The 20,023-nt window shown below is 40.6% G+C and overlaps 1 protein-coding gene across 2 annotated transcripts in view; it reads left to right on the top strand.

Moving 5' to 3' along the window:
* Positions 1–3,646: 3,646 nt before the first annotated feature.
* The window catches only part of LEMD3 (LEM domain containing 3), a 41,452-nt gene continuing 25,075 nt past the window's right edge, over positions 3,647–20,023 (top strand). Inside the window, exons 1-2 of one of the 2 annotated variants that reach the window (XR_005953186.1) lie at positions 3,647–5,277; positions 19,023–19,060. Coding sequence is in view for 1 of the 2 variants with exons in the window: in XM_041411285.1 (XP_041267219.1) it covers positions 3,756–5,277; positions 19,023–19,060 (1,560 nt within the window). In the remaining variant the exon portion in view is untranslated. The remainder of the gene's footprint in view (positions 5,278–19,022; positions 19,061–20,023) is intronic. The other variant, XM_041411285.1, reaches the window with a different exon arrangement.

The following is a 20,023-nucleotide window of genomic DNA, read 5'->3' as shown; positions in this document are numbered from 1 at the left end:
TAGTGTGGGACACTTAGGGTAGAACTGTAATCTGTAGAGTGGTCATGGCCTCTTTGCAGGAGGTGGGGAATCCAGCACACCGTGTTCATGCTGCTGCAGTAGGTGAGTGGTCCAGCACCATGTGGGAAGTGTGGGCAAGAGATACTTTGCATGTGCCCACACCTTAGCCACAAAAAAGCAGCAATGCAAAGGCAAGAAATAGTATTAAGCCCTTTGAACATTAACAGGATGCCCACAGGAAAGAAAAATGCATACATAGGCTCACATGCTGAATGGCATGGTCAGTACATAAACAAATAGTACATATTAGGACCATAACACCACTTGTTAACTTCAACAAAGATGGATTTGCTCTCATAAAAAAACTCATATGAGAGTTGTAAGGAGGAGAAACAAGAAATTAAAAGAAGGCAAGGGAGTCTGTTCACTCAGAAATGTGGCAGCAACACTAATATTTAAGATCAGTTTTCTTGGGAAAAAAGCCCATTCAATTTTAAAAGGAAAAGGTTATTTTATGTTCATCATGTAGTATTTGAAACAACTGGATAAACAAGAGTAAATGAGCTTAAAACTAGGTTAGTACAGTTTGTTTTCAGAGTGGAGTGATTTCTTCTGAGGCATACTGTCATAAGAGTAATTCTACTAGTTCCTGGAGGTCTGTGATTTTGTGACTATCTCCACTTTTATTAAAAAAGACAGGAAAGCACATTCTTACTTTTTACTTTTCACATTCATTATGATCACATTCCTAAGAGAATGTGATCTCAGCATACCTTAAGGCTCAAAAACCAAAAGGTAAATAGAAATACAAAAGCATTTATAATATTGGGAGTTTACAAGAGGATAACATTTCGTTTAGATGTGACTCATGATTTCTACAAGCTTCAGGTATGCAACAGTGACTTGTATAGGGAGTGGGCTGCATTAATTGGAGAGGAAGTTGCAGTGAGAGACTTGCTAACATTTGAAAGGCAGCTGTCATTCACACATTCTAAGAATTTTAAAGAAGCATAAATATCACACAAATCGGGAATCAGGAAAGAAAAATAAGAGAGGTGTTAAAACACAACTTCAAGTACCATTCTAATGGTGTTAACATAAGTATGGTTGCTAACTTTCAGAACAGTTTTTCCTACCTAATGGAAGAAGTGGCAGTTTCTTTAGAACACCAGTCCTTTAAGGATGAGAGGGAAAATATAATCCAAAACATCTTATCTAAAAAATAACCACCTTTTTTTTCCTGATGAATAACAGTCTCCACACTCCTTACAGTCAAAAATTAGAAAAGTACTTTAGAAAAGTAACTGCTTTCAGTATTGACTTAAAAATTGACTATGTGGAGATATTGATAAAAATAAGGGATTGATACTGATGTATTCTATGAAAGAAATGTGATTTTGGATTGGTAGTGGAAGTATCCTAACTTCAGTACAACCAGAAGACATATTTTTTAAACATTCCAAAATATTTTGGCACACAGATTTTATATAATGACTTGGACAATGTAGACTTCTCAGTCAGCTGTTCCATGTATCTACATGCAGGAGATGATTCAATATTTGAGGAGATTATTCAAGTTTTGCAGGTGATTATTCAATTGTTAACTATTTATAGTATTTACTGTACTCCTGATGCCAAGTAAACAGTTTTATAAAATAACTCACGCCCTTGCTGTAATAAGCAGAGCGAAGATAGGAATTGCACTGGTAGGACGACAGGATCCTCACTTTCTTGCAGGACAGCATACCTTCTGCTAGTAGAAGGAAGGTGTCCAAGCTGGTGCTTTCCAGCTTGGTGCCTGGGCTGGGACTGACTGCTGCTTGTTTGGCCAGTGTCACAGGCAGCTGGAAACAGGCACTGAATGTGGCCAGGCACGTTCAAACATGTATCCCGACTAGCTGGTGGAAAGTGTGGGTTGCTTCTCACTGATGAGAAGGAATGGAATGCCAGAAGTATCTCCTATGGCATTTATGATATCAGTTGGCTAGTACAGATTGGGAAATAGGACAGAACAGGTACATTTATGTGACCGGTTTAATGTGTGATGGAGGTCATGTTGAGTGTAATCATCCTTACAGCTGGAGTTCCGTGTATTCCTCCAATGCACTATTCTGCTGTATGTGAAACAGCTCCTGTCAGGGAAACTAGAGGCTGTGCAGTGGTGCCACGTAAAGCACAGCAGCCATAAAGACCCTTGGCTACTCCTCTAGCTCAGTAGACTTGTCTTGATCTTCTCAGATAGCTGCCTTACAGCTACCAGAACTCCTTTTCTGCAAATGTTCCTCAATAACAAAATTAGCAACTTCAGTTTTGACACTAGCAGGGCACATCCACGCTGTAGCAGACTGTGAGGGAGAACACACAGCTGGATCTTGTCCCTGGACCACTTTTGCCAATGGTGGTGGAAGGCCAGTCAGAGCTAGGTCAAAATTGGAGCTCAGCCTCCTGTGTTTTCAATGTGGTATGCAGAAACTGAGCCCAGGGTTTTGTCATTCAGGGTGGACAGGTAGAGACGGGCAGGCCAGGAGATTCTGAAGCCTCCATATGAGGTTCTGTGGCCAAAGGGTCTATCCTGAAGGGTCAGCACACACCACATGTTCTGAGAAATGCCAGGACGACATCTCTTTACATTGGCACAACCATTTGACAAGTACATGTTTCTGCATATAGTTTGACAATTTAAACTGCAATACACATGAAGAGCTGTATTTTCCAAAAGAAAGAAGCAAAATACATCCAAGTAATTCCAAAATTAATCACATGCAAAATCACACAGAGTTTATTAAGCTGGAAGACCTCAGACGATGAAGTCCAACCTAGGACTGAATAACGCCATGACAACTAGAACACAGCACTAAGACTGGATGTGGCACTTTGTTTAAACATCTCCAGGCGTGTCTCTGCTGCATCCATAGGCAGTCCATCACAACGTCTAATCACCTGTTCCGTGAAGAAATTCTTCCTACTGTGCCACCTAAACCTTCCCCAGACCAGCTTAAGACTAGGTCTTCTCGTATGTATGAGAAGTTGTGTCTCCTCACAGCCGAGATGTCCTGATGCTGGAGTTGCAACAGTGGTTTGTTCCCACTGGTTTGTTCCCACCAGGCACATTGGTGGAAAGGAGCCGCTGCCTGCCCCTTCGGGAAGGGCCCGCCTAAAGGTGCACGCGGCCTCTTCCCGTTTCTCCAGCCACCTTTAGGCTAAATCTGACACCCGGGAATGGCGTTAGTGGAGGTTCAGGGCTCGATCTGACGCTGCTCACTGCAGGGCATTCTCGAGCCCTCGGCAGCAGCCGCGGTTTTGTCAGTTCACAAGCGTGCCTGCCGCAGCTCCGAGAGCCGCCGCCGTCTCCCACCTCCCCCGGGCTCGGCGCCCCCGCCCCGCCACTTCCCCGCCGCCGCCGAGAGCGCCTCCCACAGGCCACCCGCGCGGTGCCGGGAGCCGCCGGTTCGGCCGTGCCCTCCCTGTTCCCATCCGCCGCCCGCCAGGCGCGACTGCCGCCCGGGACCCTCACTGTAAGCCCGGGGGGGACGGGGTGATCCTCGGCCCCCCCTCTCGCCGGGACGGCGGGAGCGGCGCCAGTCCCGCGCGACAGCCGCGACCAAGCGGGGGCGGCCGGGAAGAGCCGCCGGCGCCGTGNGGCGCCGCGGGGTGACAGGCGGGTCTCGGCCACAGCCGAGTGCGGCGCGTCAGTTCCGGCGGGGAACGCGGCGCGGCGCGTGGGTCGGAAGCGCCGCGGCGGCGGGGAGCGGAAAATGGCGACGGCCGCGCAGCTCACGGACGAGGAGCTCTTCTCGGAGCTGAGGCGCTTCGGCTTCTCCCCGGGGCCGGTCACCGAGAGCACCCGGCCCGTCTACCTGAAGAAGCTGAAGAAGCTGCGCGAGGATGAACGGGCCGGGGCCCGCGGCGGCGGCGCCAACAAGACCCGGAACAGCAACAACAATAACACGGGAGCCGGAGCGGCGCCGGGCGGAGGCGGCGGCCCTGGGCGGGCGGCCCCGGGAGCGCGGCTGGCCGGCGCCGAGCACCCCTTCCTCCCTGGGGCTGCCGCCGGAGGCGGCCGGGGCCGCGCTGCAACCCCGTCCGGGGGCGGCAAAGTGCTGCTGGGCTTCAGCTCGGACGAGTCGGACGTGGAGAGCAGTCCCCGGAGCCAGGCCGGCGGCAGGAGGGAGCGCGCTGCGCCCCTCTTCCGCGGCCTCAGGCCCGCCGCCCCCCACGGCGCCTGCGGCGTGAGCAGCAGCTCCCCCCCGGAGGAGGCGGCCCGGCGGAAGCCCAACGCCTGGTGGGGGGCGGCGGCCAGGAGACCGGCGGCGACTCAGGGTGTGAGGGAGCTCGGCGACGGCGAGGAGGAGGACGACGAAGAGGGGGAGGAAAAGGAGAGCGAGCAGCAGCGGTGGAAGAACCGGACCGTGAACGGGAACCGGTTCCTCTCCTACGGAGGCAGCAGGGACAAGTACTCGGACTCGGAGGAGGAGGAGGCGGCGGGGGCGAGGGCCAAACAGCAGGAGGAGTCTGCAGTTCGCCGGCCCAGACGGAGCCTCAGCAAGTCGCCTGCTCCATTCATAACAAGCAAATGCGCTGCAGCCGGCGCTGGCGTGATGGAGACGGGCCAAGAAAGGGCTGGCGGAGGCTGCGGTGCTGGTGTGCTCGTAACGAATGACAGGGCGGCGGGGGCGGCTGCTGCCGGCAGTCTAGACAGGGGCAGCAGTCAGGAGGAGGAGGAGGAGGCGGCGGCGGCGGTGGGGGTGGGGGGAAGAGGAGGAGGAGGAGGATGTGAAAATCTGGACTCTAGTCCTCCCAGACCCAGATACCGCATTGGCCTATCCAAGAAATCCCCGTCAGTATTGTTGTTGCCGCCACCGCTCACGGATGTGGACAGCGGCAAAATCACTGACCCTCCAGGCGCCATTAGGAAAGCGACCAATAATCATGTTCTCAGCGGTGCTCCTAGTAGCTGTAATGTTGAATCCAGGATCTATTCATCTACTAATAGCCTTCCCCCGGGTGGAACCACCTCCTCCCTTAGACTCAACCACTCCAATCATACGGGTTCAAATCATACCTACCTGAAAAACACCTATAAGAAGAATCTCTCTGAGCCCGAGGAGGAGCTTCTCCAACAGTTCAAAAGAGAGGAGGTATCCACCACTGGAGGCTTCAGTGCACATTACCTGTCCATGTTCCTCTTAACTGCTGCATGCTTGTTCTTTCTGATACTGGGATTCACATACCTGAGAATGAGAGGTTCTGGAGTAGCTGAGGATGTGGGAGCCAACAGTAAGTATTAGGTGAAGGGTAAGAGCAGTTTCTGCAACTGGATGTAACAACTGTTAATAAGCCTTTGCATTCCCAGACATCCCTTACTGAACAGTTCTGGGTTCCACCTTAGTATAATCTCTCTTTAGAGGATGGTGCACAGAGAAATTGTCTTTCCTTATGTATGTGCTTTGCAAGCTGGCGTAATAAGCTTGCAAGATATTTGAGGATAAACTTAAATCCCAGCATTCCCTGCTGTAATCTGTTGATACCTTATTTTCTAGCAAGTTTTCTTCCCAAAGAAGTTCTGTGGGTTTTGTTCAATTTAGCAGGAGTATGGTTAATAAAAAATTGACGAGGTGAGGCTTTATGTTAATCTCGCAGGAGTAAGTGCACACAGTTAGATACCTGGGATTCCTGCAGGGCTAAGATTTGACTGTAGTTGTTTGGTAATAAAGCAGGTTGTTTTCATTTATGTGTGCTGAGGCTTGAAAAGGATCCTAGGTTGAGATGGTGTTGCACACTATGACAGGCTTTGTGCAGTGAATACTTGACCTGTTGTTTATTGTTTTCTAATAAACGATTCCTTATAAATTTAGTTAATAATAACGTTTATACATGAATTGCTGCCGTACTTTAGTGTGAATTTCAGAGCATTTATTTTTATTTTTTTAAATACTGAATTATATGGGAACTTTTTTAACATGTGGAAGTAACTTGGAATGGATTTTAAAACGACCATTTTCTAGTAATGAAGAATACAAAAATGGAAACATACCACCTAAGGGTGGTGTTTCATGCTAATTCAGTTCTTGGCTGTTTTGAAATGCACAGTGGAGGTTCTAATATCAGAAAGAAAAATCATGCCATTGCTGTCTTGATTTTTCATTGCTTCTGGTAAGAAATTAAGCAAAAACCTGGTTTTGGAATGTAAGAGCGTTAGAAGGTTCTTGGCAACTTGCACTTTTCTTGAGATGATTGAGGATGGTGTGTGGGGTATATGGAAGTGTGTACATTTCTTTTATAGAGGGTAGAGGATTTATGTACTCATTTGTGGACATGTATACAGTGCCTTGTAAGGAATGATCTGACTTACCTTGGGATCTGCTAGATGTCCCAGGGCAGCAGTGTGGGCTGGCTTCTTTTCTTTTTTTTTTTTTTTTTCCCTTTCGAACTTTGTTCATTACATTAGGGTAGCAGAATAATTTTAAATTCCATTTTGTGCTCTTTGGGGGGAAGGGGTCGAGTAGAACATTTGGTGTTGAGGAAGGACAGTAGCAGCAAGGACTTGGGGATTTGCAGTGGTTTCCTTGCAGTGGTCCACATGGCTTTTAAGTCTTGTTCAGTCTTGTTTTTTGAGCTGGCTGTGAACATACGCAGGTGGGCTATAATTAGATACAGCATAGTATGACTGCTGGGACTGCTCATACTCTGGTTAGCTTCTGCCATAGCTGTTAGAGACATGCCTACATTTTCTTATGTATGGATAAGCTGTATTCTTGTACTAGCGTGTATTATATGCTTCTTTTAGTCTTGAAATACAATTTTAACTGGAGAGGATCTGTCAACCTGCTGGGGTAAACTGCCAAATTCAGTGGTTGAGTTAAAACTGGCTTGTCATCCTGTTTGGTAAAAGCTGAGTGTTTCAGCAATGCAGATAGCAATAGCTCTTAAAGTTCAGAGTGGATTTTTTTGTTTTGTTTTGGTTTTTTTTTTTGGTATTGAAAGAAAATTTGCTTTGGAATGTGTGAATGTTCCTGTAGAGCATGTGGGATTGTTGAGTATGTTGCTCTTGAAGAGTTAACCCAGTTGGAACTGTTACACAGGAAACGTTGTGCTCTTGTTAGAGGACCTTGCTTAGGTTAGGCTGCCTAGTCAGTGCTCTGGTAGCCCAGTGTTCCTTGGTAGTTCAAGTAAACCAGTTCTTGGCTTGTTCTTACTTGCTCTCTTTTCAGTGGAACTCTCGAAAGTGGATTTCCTGAAGAATTGTCCTGGCAGTGGCACTCGTATTTCATCTATGCTTCTTCCTCACAGCCCCAGGCTCTGCTGCAACATAACAGATGGGAACGGGGAATCGTGTCCTTTGGCAGAAGCAAGCAGCAGGTTTTGTGGCTAGCTCCTTTGATAGGAAGAGGAGCAGGCCACTTCTTTTAATTAATGTGGGAATGAGCAGGGACTTACCTTGCCCATATGTTTAGCACGTGCTTACTAAATTCCTCTCAAATCAGCATATGGAACAAAAATACGGTGGGTCTGTAGAACAGGCAAGAACAGACAAGACAGGCTAATAAAGATTGATGTTTACTGAAAAGGGGGAGAACCCTGTCTTCTATTATATGCTTCCTAAGCTTAAACATCATCCAATTGACTCCTTTGGCTCTTATGTTTATATGTCTGGTGTATTGTCTGGGTTTTTTTTTTAATAGAAGCAGAAATGATTCATACTTTTTAATAAAAAATAGTAGTACATCTCAAAAACAGCCTTATCATTTAGGTGATTGGATACTGAGATTTTTCTGTCTTTTAGGTGGTTGTAGGTTAGATTCTGTTGGGTGAGAGTGATTTGATAGTGGAAAAAAAGAATCTATTTTAAACTCCAGTCCATGTCATAAAAACTTCTAGGGTTCAGCAGAGTTGCAATATATGCATCTTATTATCATGCTTACTATGATAAAGCAATAAAGAGAGTTATTTGTATATTTGGTGCCTACTTATTTTAAATTTGCGGGGAATGATGCACAGTGAGCTTTATGTTGGTTTTCTTAATAGTTAATTGCCTAAAATTAAATACACTCAGAGTAAGGTGATAGTATGTTTGTGGCATTGAAAAATACTTATCACAAAGTACGTTCAATGTGAACACTTAAATATTTGTCAATCTAAGAACAGAGGAGGTGTGTCTAATGAGAGGGAGGCTTAAAACCAGGTGTTGGAGTTGAATTTAGGCCAGGTGGAGTAATATAAATGAGAAGGGGTGAGCAGAGTATTTCACAAGAGACTTGTCACACTGTACATATGTTCAAATGATTTCTTATGCAGTGCTCTGAAATAGCTATGAAGTGCTTTAGTTTTTCACATGTGGCATAAAATGTTCAAAGACAAATCAAAACTGGGCTAATTCTTCTATATCAAAGCTATAAACTTCACTTGAAGTAAGGTTTTTGTGCCTTTTCCTGTCTAAAATACAGATGGGGTTTTTCTTAAACCCGCTGAAATGAACTGCTCTTCAAGATCACATAAAAGACCCAGCTAATGCTAGTGCCTGTTATGCTTGCTATCTCTGACAGTGCTGCATTTGAAAAAGATCGTTTGGGCTTGGTGCTGGTAAGCTCATTCATTTTGCTATGGCTGTAAAGAATGTTTTGTTTGCACCTGACTTCAAAATACCATGGGATTATATCAACTTCTTGCAAAGCCAGCACAGTATTTTGTCAGGAAAATGGTACACTTTAGTCTACTTCTAGGCTCTTCAAACCCTGAAGAGGTGTGTCTGTGTATCTCTTCGAACTCCTATGGTTTTGTGATGTTACTCTGAGCATCTCAAGTGGCTGTTCCTGGAAGTTAATTCTAAACTTATTTTTAATGAAAAGATGGTAACTGTATCAGATGGGTTGATGTTGCTTTCTAGTTTGCTTTCTTTCTGAAAGATGTGGGCGCTAGTACAGATGCTGTTGAAGTCTGTAATCTGGAATAGGTTGTATGTAGGTTACTACAAAACCATCACAACAAAAAATGAATCTTAAAAGTTTCAGGTAGGTCTTTAATAAAGTCTCATTTTCTTATAAGAAGCTTTTTAAAGTGACATCTCTTGCTAGTAATTTTGATCTTTCTATGATACTTGTTACAAAACAACTGCTAGGAGGATAATCCTTAGTATATTTACTACAACTTGTGTTTTTGAAATGTTAATTCAGGGAGACTTAGCAGTTGTGTATATTGCAAGTGTAATCTTAAGCAAATCACAATTCTAAGAGTTTCATTCAATTCCACTGATGTTCCTTTGTTCTTGAAGTCTAAATTTCTCAGGTGTTAAAACTTCTTTGGAATTTTATGCAGGGAATTTAATTGCTAAGAAGTTAGACTTGCTATATAAAAGACAAGATGATGACTGTTAAGCTCACAGGCCTGCAAATTACTGTTGAAGTGCTGTGATATTTCACAGATAACTCTTACAAATTTACTTGCCTTCTAAGATCACCTTCTTAGAAGAGTCTGTATTCTTTAGTGTTGGCTTTAATACAAGAAATTTAGTTGTGGATAGGAGGTATTTGTGGAAGAGGACATAATAAAGGGAGGGAGAAAAATTAAAATATTGGAAGTGTTTCTGTGCTGTGTGCCTATTAATGTTGCTTGTGCTTTGCAAGGGATACCCTGACTTGTATGTGACAATGTAACAACTTCTATTGAAATATTAGCATATTGCTGTTTCACTTTCTGTATATTGCTTTAAATCCTAGTTAGCAAGTATTTCTCAGCTAGGTGATAGAAAAGAAAATCCTGGTGTTTTTCTTAAAGACTAATCTCTGTTGTAGCAATCTCAATTCTATGGTTTGATGAGTTTTGGATCAAGATCAGTAGATCAAACAAGAAGAATCCCTAGGTTGTCTTCATAAGGTAAAGCCAGGCAGAATAGTTAGATTTCCTTAGGATTCTTGACAATTCTAAACTCTCATCTTCCTTATGGTAGTGAGAAATTATTCTTTAAAATAAGGAATAATTTGGCCTTTTGTGTAGGAAAGTTGAATAATTATTATGTAGTGACTTTCATCTAGGAAAGTCTAAGTAATTGCTATGTAGTACAAAATAGCTCAGCTGACAGCTTCAAGTCCTTCCTAAAGGGTTATAAACAGTCTATTTACCTTTGTAATAGATCTGGAGTATAAAGTATAAATAAGAAAATTGCTCAGCAGTGTTTGAAACAAAAATGATGGAAATTCAGAATTCCTGTTTTTAGGGAGATCGTGGTAGTTGATACTTTGTTCAGAATATTTATGAGTACTTTGCATTCATGTGCTAAAATGTGCTGCTGTTAGCAGATGCGCACAAAACACTCCTTATGCCATTACTGTAGATTCTTATGACATTTTTTCAAAGTTACTGTTGGAAGCTATGAGTTTTTTTGAAGTAAGTAATGGAAAATTGGAACTAGAATCACTCGCCTGGGGAACAGGGATGCAGAAGAGCTCTGGCAGGAGTCAGTCTGTTTTCATTAGATATCAAAAAGTAATCAAACGTTTGCACTGCATTCTACAGTGCATAGTTTTCTCAAAAGCAAATTTCATTCCTGGTGTGAGAAAGGTGATCCAGAATATGAAAGCAGATCTGGTTGCGACTTTTACATTTTAAAAAGCTGTAGAGACTAAAAAAGTGAGAGAAGGCAAAAAGAAGACTTGTTTCATTTGTTAAGAACCTCAGTCAACTCTAATACTGTTCAAGTGCAATGCAGATCTTTCTGCTTAGGACAGATGCATAAAGTCATAGTGAATGCAGTGGAAATATTTTAAAGAAGACCCCATGATACACAAGAACTTAAATTTTGCCTTGTAGGAGCCCTACTGTTTCATAGTCTATAATTATCCCAGTACAGGAGGAGAATCAGGCCTGCAGTCCTCCTATCTTTGGGATGCAATTGTGTTTCTAAAAATCATTTACATTTAAATCCTTTTGAGATCTGTGTTTCATCTAAGAGTAGTAGGTTGCAAACTCAGTTTGACTGCTTACCCAGCTAAGCTGGCAGGAGTTGTGGAGTTGTACTGAACTGATCCCTGTTGTGCTTCTAGACTAGTGCTTCAGTAACAGTATGAAAATTTGAACAGGCCAGAACTGCTGCTTGAGAAAGTTGCTTCACTAAAAAGCTTAGGCAAGTAAATTAAGCAAGTACAGTGTCTTTTTGTTGATGAAAGTGCTGTTCCAATGTTGTGGAGGATCATGGAGAGTTGTAATCATGGGGCATATATTCCTTTTGCCTATATAGTTCTTGTGAGTGTATTGTCTGCTAAAATTAGTTGTCTGTTGTGATTTGTGTTAGGTTGAGGGTCAGTGACTTGAAATCAGGGTATATTAAAAAGAAAAGGTTTTTTAAGGAGAATCCCTTCATTAGTACTGTCTTGTCTGTCCTCGGCTCCTTCTATTTTTCCTGGTAGATACAGATTTGTGGATCAAGGTAGTAGTGCCTTTGCTGTGATTTTAATAAATGAGGACATGGTGTAGCTCAGGTCTTGATCAAAAGTGACCTTGGCAGCTTCTGCCCACTGAGTCATTCTGATACAGAGAAACTTGTCAAAGGGGCAGTGGTACTGATGGAAAGAAGCACACTGATCTGTGCAGGGATAGATGGAAGAACCACGCCACGTCTTAAAACTGAGCTCATGTAGCTTCCTTCTGTATTAGAAGGCTTGCTAGAGTTTATAATGTTCAACGTTGAGTCCTACTGTGCTGTACCTCCCACAATGTTATTTAGTGCTGGAGTGTGAGAGTAGGTGTATGTTAACCGTGAAACAGGCAAATGTGGTGCCTGTTGGGCATAACTTGCTGGAGGGGATGTGCTGTTATGGCTGGTATTTTGCAGAGATGAATTCTTTTTGCAGAGGAAAAGATCAAATTTTCTTATCTGTAAGCATGAGAAGTACTTATGCTTTTACATCTGCTTATGTAAAAGCAGGTGTGGATAAAAGTGTAAGACACAATGGGAAATAGGGAATCTGAGCTGTGTTAAAGGATGTGTTCATGTTTGGGTACTTTGTGTTTTGCTTATAATAATAAATGCATGTTCATTTTGATATAAACTCAGAAAAAAAAAAACGAAAAAGGGAGCATTGAGAACATCTGAGAGAGCTTTACTGCTGTACTGTTTGTACAGTGACCTTTAAGCTAGAAGTAGAAATACCAGTCTTTTGAGTACTCCTGAGAGCTCATTCATTCAGAATGGGCAGGTATGCATGCACAGTTTGATTTGGTGATCCTAGGTGTGTTATGATCAATGCCTGTTAAGTTTTACTTCCATCAGAGGTGGTACTCCCTGCAGAAACACTGTTAGACTGTGGCCTTTCAGTTGTCTACATTGAGCATGGATGTGTTCGCATACTTCAGAATTGTGCAGTGTAGTGGCTTATTATTATTATTATAATTTTTTTTTTTTTTTAACTTTTGACCTTCAGCTAAAGGTCCTGCTTATTGAACTAACAACAAAAATGTGCAGATTGAGAATGAAGGGGGGGTGGGGGGAAGAAAAACAGTGAGAAGTTAAATTCACTTGTTTTATTCTGCTGTGTAGGATGTGTGATATTAAAGTGATTCCTTTTGAGGGAGAGCAGATTGTAGGGAAATGACATGAAAGTAGCAGCCCTGGGAAAGAGCTGTCCTGGTAATTGAGGACCTAAGGCCAAACAGGGTCTGCCTATTGCTTCTGTAAGGGAATGAGTTAGCATGTGATTTCCTTTGCCATTCAGAAAATGGGAATGTACCAAGCTGCTTACACAAGCCTTGGGATCAGACTAACTGTATGGCCAGCTCCCTTAAGCACAAGGTACGTGGTTTGAGGAAATAGAGTTAGGACCTTGTTCTGTAAACTTTTTTTCATAGTTCAAGCACTGAGTTTTATGCTACTGTGTAATGACCTACATGCTATAGAGTTCTGGTGTGCCAAAGGTGTGGTACAGTTTTATTGCCCCTAGTGTTTGAGATCTTCGTAAGACTCACTTGTACTTCCTTTCTGTCTTCTTTTTTTCCTGTTTCTGTATGGCAGGTGAGTTTCTTGCCAAGAAAGATTCTGTTTTTTCTTCTCTCCAGATCCACCAGGGTCAGAAGTGCACACAGTACTGCTAGAAGATTCATCACCTTAATCCACAAGCTGATGATGTAACCTTTTAACTAATAGGCATAACCTATTTAATTAATAAACAATGATGATAACATTAGTTCAAGTTCGGTCTTAGTTCAAGCAGAGTCTTAATCCGAGTAAAGAATAATGGTGTTTTAGTCCATTTGTTCCCTTTGGATAATTTTTATTTGAACCAGGTAGATTAATCAAACACATCACCGAACAAAAGCAGTTGCTATGGTAGACAGCCTGGAAGGTTAGCCAGCTCTTCAGTCTTAGTTCAGTGGAGTAAAAATAGAAGTAACTCAATATTGCCTGGTGTTATGCATGTCAAGTCAAGTGTTACATTTGTATTACTGCTGAGCACATCCTGATTTTGAGCTCTTCAAACTTTGACAGAATGTAGTGAGCAGTTTTCCTTCTTCTCTTAACTAATATGGATACTTGTGGTAAATTGACTGCTGCTTCCTCAGTGAAAGCTTATCTTTGTCATGCCAAGAGACCTGCTTGCAACTACCTCTGTATGTCCTGCATAGACCCCCTGTTTTCAGAGTTCTGCTGTTGTGTTGAGGCTTTGTAAATATATTGTTCAGCAGTTCTGCTTTCTGTCATAGTGCAGCAAGCACTGGTAGACCAATGTGTGCTGAGTGATTGAAAGGACAGAGGCGCAACAGAACCGCAGTTGTAAACGTGAAAAATTCCTGTGATTGGTATCTTGACTTTATGCTCCTATCAAATGTTACCTTTGGATGCTGTAAACTGTTCATACTATTACTAGTACTTTGTAACTGAAGTCTGTTGGGAAGAAAAGGTTATAATTGTTTTTATTTTGGAAACTCTTCAAGACAGAAGTCCTTACTACTTGTATGAAATCACAGGATATTTGTATCAAGACTGGGCCTCTTGACAGTGATTCAATATTTAATTGCAGCTTCCCATTGATTCTTAAACCTTCTGTGTTTGAATAACACTTGCTTTATTAGTTTGCTTTCCACTCTGAACTTTGGAGTTTGAGGAAAGCAGAACACTTCCTAGTTTAACATAAGACATGTTGTGTTGCTATGCTTTAAAGATTGAGTTTCCTCTTTTTTCTAAATTTGTGTTAATTTGTTGAAGTGGTATTTTTTGACCTTATAAAATGTAAGGAGCTAAAATTATTTGGGAGAGGTGCAAAAGAAGAGCTATTTCAGAAGCCTATTCTGATTCTCTACCCATAGTAAAATGCTAGTATGTGTCTGAAGTCTAACGCTTCTCCTGGTAATGTTTGGCAACTGCTCATAAGAGCAGTCTTAGTGTGGTTGTTTTTTTATTTCCTATGTATACACAGTAGCTTGTAGTGAATACTGTGTGTATATGATTTTAATCTAATTTTTACAATGCACAGCAAATGCACTTTTGGGCCATTTTCCCTAATAGAACAGAGACAGCTGTTGCTTCTATGTTTTGTAATACAGTGCAAAAAAGCATGTGTGCAAATACTGTTACTAAAAATATTTCCATAAATATTCTTAAGAACAGGTAGCTTTTATAATTTTTAGGCTTTTTGATCACTAATAAGAGTACTAGAATGAAACTAATATTATTCTAGTGAAACTGAATAATCTACTGAGAAGCTTTCCCAAAACATTTGTGTCTCTTCTTAAATATGAATTAAATTGGCATGACTTGCAGGAGCACCTTTCAACATTCAGGTCTATTCTAACCAGCATTTAAGTAGGCAGGAGTAGTTATTGTAGGCAGGAGTAATATGGCTATTTTGTTGTAATTTGTTGGGCTTTTTATTTTTTTGTTTAAGTAGTGAAAACTCCAAAGATAAATTCTGGTAGGTCACATCCTTTTACCTAAAATAATGAAGACTCTTATTTTCAGAGCTGATAGAAAATGTGTCTGAGGTGTGTATCACAAATATGATTGTTTTAATTCTTTTGGAGGGGGACTTTGTCGAAAGAAGGGAACAACATGAAAATGTTGGTTATTTCAGCAATCGTTGCATCACTTACAAACAGAATTAATTAAAATTACATTGGCTGGAAAAATTACCAATAAAAGAGCTTTCAACTGAGCCAGTTGAAAAAGTGACTAGATGTTAAGGAAAGGTTCAGCCATTTGTAGATTTCGCTAATCCTTGTGGCACATTTATGCAGCTCTTGAAAATTGACACAGCCAAGGAGTATTCAAACTGTAATGGGGTACTCGCGTAGAAATACAAAAAACATTTCCAAAGCACGCAAAGACGATCTATATAGAAGGAATTGCTGTATGATTTGACGTCTTAATATCAAAGCAGAGAGATTTAGCCTGCTGGTTCAAAGTGGTTTCTACCTGAATTAGAGAAATATGGAGCTGGAATATAATGCAAAACTGCTTGTCTGTTTTGAGCATTGAATAATTGCAGACAGGAAAATAAAGGCAGGATTTTTTTATTAAGAAGTTTGAAATATGGAGTTCTGGAATAACACTTTGGACAATAGTTTGTTTGTTCGGTATTTTTCTGGCATTTTAAGGTTTCTGAGAGACAATGTTTTGCAATTATTCTTGACACATACACAGTGTGTCACTGGCTGAAGTCAGACCTTGATCCTAGACTTAGAAAAGTTACAGATCTATTAGCTGACATTGAAAATTCTTGGGTTGTAAAATTACTGAAAAGTTGTTTTCGAGATCATGTTTTCTTATAGCAGTGCTTCTACTATTGTTTCTTACTCTGGTAGCAGTACATTAGCTGGATAACGTATTTGCTTTAAAAAGAAAAAAAGATCTGATGGAAAGCATTAGATTATCCTCTCACAGAACACATATTTGTAAAACAGATTTTGGAAATGTTACTGTTTCTGTTTGGGGTTTAGTCTGCTTATGGCTTGGTGGATGAGGAGGAGAAAAGTACTTTGCAGGGAGGAACATTCTTGTTTCTGCAGAAGCTGCTAACTTGGAGGTATATGTTGTAGTGCACAGTCTCTTGAATCCTTTGGGTGAGTGGTGCTTAATTCTTTGTGTCATCGCACTGAGAAACTAACTGCTTATGGGTTAATTGGGATCATTCTTGTTTCTGCTGCTGCAGCTTTACAGTTCCTTAAAATTGCATTGGAATTTTGCTTTTTCATCTATAAAATCAAATTCTCTGTACATTCAGAAATAGATTGTGGCATTACAGCGGTTCTGTTAAAAATGACACCTTAGAATGTTAGGAAGAACATAGAGCTGCAGAAAGGTTCAGAGGTGGCTTTTATAGCAAGGAGGAACTCTTGCTAAAGGATTCTCAAATGTGTATGAGTGGTGAATTAAGTGAAGGAATGAATGTTATGGAAGATCTGAATAGTGTTTATTACTCTCTCTCCCCTCTGATGCAAGGATACATGTTTTAACTTTGTAGCATAAGGAGATGGTAAGTTGTTCTTAGAACTCCATTAGAATGTGAGCTTGATAGACTATTTTCAAGGCTGGCCAATTGTTGCATGGTAGAGGTCTCAAACCTGTTTTGAGGAGGAGGCTTGGAAGTATATGTTCAGATAAAAAAAAATCTTATATTAATAATTAATTCTTAATTTAATGTTAAGTTTTGTAGAATAAGAATTTATCACTCTTACAAATATAGTTGCATATTCTAAGAACTGTCAAGAAAGCTTTTGAACCAAGAATGCTGATGTAGTACAGTGAAATACCTTAGACATGTTGGGAGTAGGTGAGAACTTTGCATCTGTGACTGAAGCATGTGGGAGGATTTGGTAAGAGATTAGATTCTGGACAAAAGAAAGAAGGGTGTATTCAGAAGAGGAATTACTGAGGCCTTATTAGCTCAAGTGAATTGAGGTTATGTGGTAAATAAATGCAGATTGGTTAACAGTTGTAATTGCATATGCAGCTGATAAATTGCTGCAGTTGCATTTTGCATACTTGCCTCTCAAGGCCCCAGTCGTGCTAAACTAAATAGCATCATATATAAAATGTACTTCAGGTTTTTGGTTAACGATAACAATCACTAACTTCAGAGGGATTTCATGGAAATCCTATAGTGTGAGTTAAAATAAGGAGTTTTAAAAATTGCTAAATATTCGTGATAGATATTTGAAAAGGTGGTTGGTATTCTTGGTCATTGTAACCACTATGTATTTGTATATCTCATTTGGCTTGCTTAACAAACTCAAGGTGTAATTTATGTAAATATGAAGTTGCCCAAATGTGAGATTGATTTTACACTGGGATTGTGATGCTGGAAAAGTCTAACCACCATGATAGCCTCCACTTAATTGCTGGACTGCCCTAGCATATCTAGACTTTCAGGTGACAATTTTCAGTTTGTGTCTTTGCAGGTATGGAAGTGGTGCATATGTGTTTGTTTCATGACTTTCATCAGTGCTAAAGTAGGTTACTTGGGTATACTGAAATCTACACACTCTTGTGTCTTGTGTTTGCATCTGCCTTCCAATCTAAAACCACTGCTCAATCAAGATTTCATGTATGCTGAATAGCATCGACCCTGGAGTCTGTAATTATCCTTGTCTGGATAACTAACGATCAAACTGGGTGTTTAATCCTATTTTAGGCTGTTTAGATTAAATGTTTAGTGTCCTGGGTGTGTTTGATTGAGTTAATGAATGAAATACGTAAAACTTTTTAAAGTTGGTAGCTTGATAATCCAGTAAACAATGGCTGTGAATTTGGACCTATAGAATGAAATCATGAAGAGCTGTAGGGCTCGGTATGCAAGAGTCTTCAACATCTGCTTCTCTCAGCTTTAATTATTCTTATATCTGAATAGAGTATTTGGATGTCTGTGAAAACCTGTCCCTGTGTTTGGGTGGTTTTGGTTTGGTTTGATTTTTTTTTTTTCATTTGCTGTATCAGAAGAAGCTGTAGAGCTTATTGGGTTGGTAACATGCTTAATTTTTTTCTGAGCTGAGGCACATGGACAAACTTGCTTGCAAAGTTGCAGAGAGTAAGCCTTCTTCATTTAGAAAGTGTTTTCATTGTTCTGCTGTTTTATACATCATTTGTTGGTTGTAACTGTAGCAATGTGGATCTTACCATTGCTATGTGTAGGAGCAGAGAAAGGGTAATCGTTTCTTCTTCAAACTTCCTTTCAAAACTAAGGTGAAAAAGATCAACATTTGTCTGCTGACAAGAGACAGCTACTGAAGTTCATGCAGTTAATAAAAATCACATTCTTTTACAAGTAGTTTTTTTCTTAGAAATTATTTTTTTTGTTTCTTATCCATATTCACTTACACTTGACTAAGGTTGGGAATCCTGTCTTATAAATTGGTCCTTAGTTTCCATTGTATTCTCCATTTCTCCTAAATGAGAAAGCTTGCCATGAATTTGATCTAATATGTCAACCTTTATATTTCTCCTATATTTCCTGTTTATAACTAAATTGTAAATATAACTCTAACTGATCAGTTTGAGCATGGTTGTGGATCAGCAATCAAGATATTGTCAATCAATCTACTCTTGGGTGGGCAACTCTTGATATTTTGTGAATACCTATATGCATGGGAGTGCATTACGTCTCAGTGTGTCAATCTCACTCTTGTTAAAAGAAAATGCTGAGCTGTAGACCTTTGTTTTATGTATTAGTGGTGAGTAAAAAAGGGGTTTTCCTTTTTTAAATTGTCCACTAAAATGCAAAACCATCAAATTATTTCAAAGCAATTGAGTTATTAAATCAAGAGTACAGCAAATGGCAAGCACAGTTTTGTTTGTAAAGAAATAGCTGTGAAATTTGTTGACATACAAAAATCTGGTTTAACCTAAATGCTGCTATACTGCATTGTCAAATGCAGAGTTAGGGCAAAGGTTAATAGATGTCTCTGTTATTTGTCTTATTATGGACCTTGTTTTTATCTTAACTATTGCAGTTTTGTCAGAAAGCTACAATATTGGTATACCTATTTAGTATTTTCAGACCCTAGAGTGAATTAATTTTTATCTTTTTTTTTTTTTTTGACAGTCAAGGATCCCTTTAGTGAAGAACTCCAAAAAATACAAGTAAGTAAAACCACTTAACATTGAGATTTTAATCTGTCACATGATTGTATGAAAACAATATAGATCTGTTCAGAAAGATGCAGTTTTAGTGTAATTTCCAGGAAGTAAATGCACTTCTTGTAACCGATGTTCTAATTTTTTTTTTACCTTGGGCAGTATAAATAGGATTACAAGATTTGGCTGTGGCATGCTGGTTGCTTCATACACAATGAAAATAGTACATAGTTTGTGTTGTAAAAAGAAAAGAGAAGAGTGTTGCAAATTTTGAGATTAAATTTAACAGTTTTTCACTTACTGGTACTATTCGGCTTTTCAACCTTGAAAGCACAGCTGGTAAGAGATGATTGACATGAAACCTGAGGATCTTATTTAGTGTTATAGAAGAGCAAGGGTTAAAGTCCTTCAAAATGGAATTTAAAATTTATCTCTTGATTCCATTCTGTTACTTGTTCCTGTATTTACTTTTTTGTCTGAAGTATCAGACTAACAATTTTTTAGATGTCGCCATCGAAGCTATCTGTATTATTCTTAGTGGTGCAGCATGCGTTCAGGTGGTTCTCTCTTCTGACTTGAATTGTAAACATAGTGATCTGCTTTAGCTAGGCATATATAAGCAAGTATTGCAAGACAACTGTCTAGGATTTGGGGAGATGTTTTTTTGGTTTACTGTCTGGGATTTGGTTTTTTGTTTGGTGGATTGGTGGGCTTTTGTGTCTAGGATTGAACTCTCCAAAAGTGAGTAATTGCATATTAAGCAGGTGGCCTTGGCTGGTTTCTTAGATAGAAGATGTTTCTGAATCTCTTGATCAAATTAAATTTCTTGAGGCAGATTCTGGGGATTCTTTCAAAATGACTTCACTAGTGTGGAGAGAATGCATTTTGTTCACTGGACTCAGCCTGAGAACCTGTTCTATATGTTACTTCTGTTTCTGCTGCACTGTTCCATAGTAATCCTATTGCATG

Source organism: Onychostruthus taczanowskii, unplaced genomic scaffold, assembly GCF_017590055.1.
Source record: "Onychostruthus taczanowskii isolate IOZ18803 unplaced genomic scaffold, ASM1759005v1 scaffold35, whole genome shotgun sequence".
Classification (NCBI taxonomy): domain Eukaryota; kingdom Metazoa; phylum Chordata; class Aves; order Passeriformes; family Passeridae; genus Onychostruthus; species Onychostruthus taczanowskii.
Note: the sequence above shows the minus strand (reverse complement) of the source record. Positions and strands in the feature narration are given on the sequence as shown.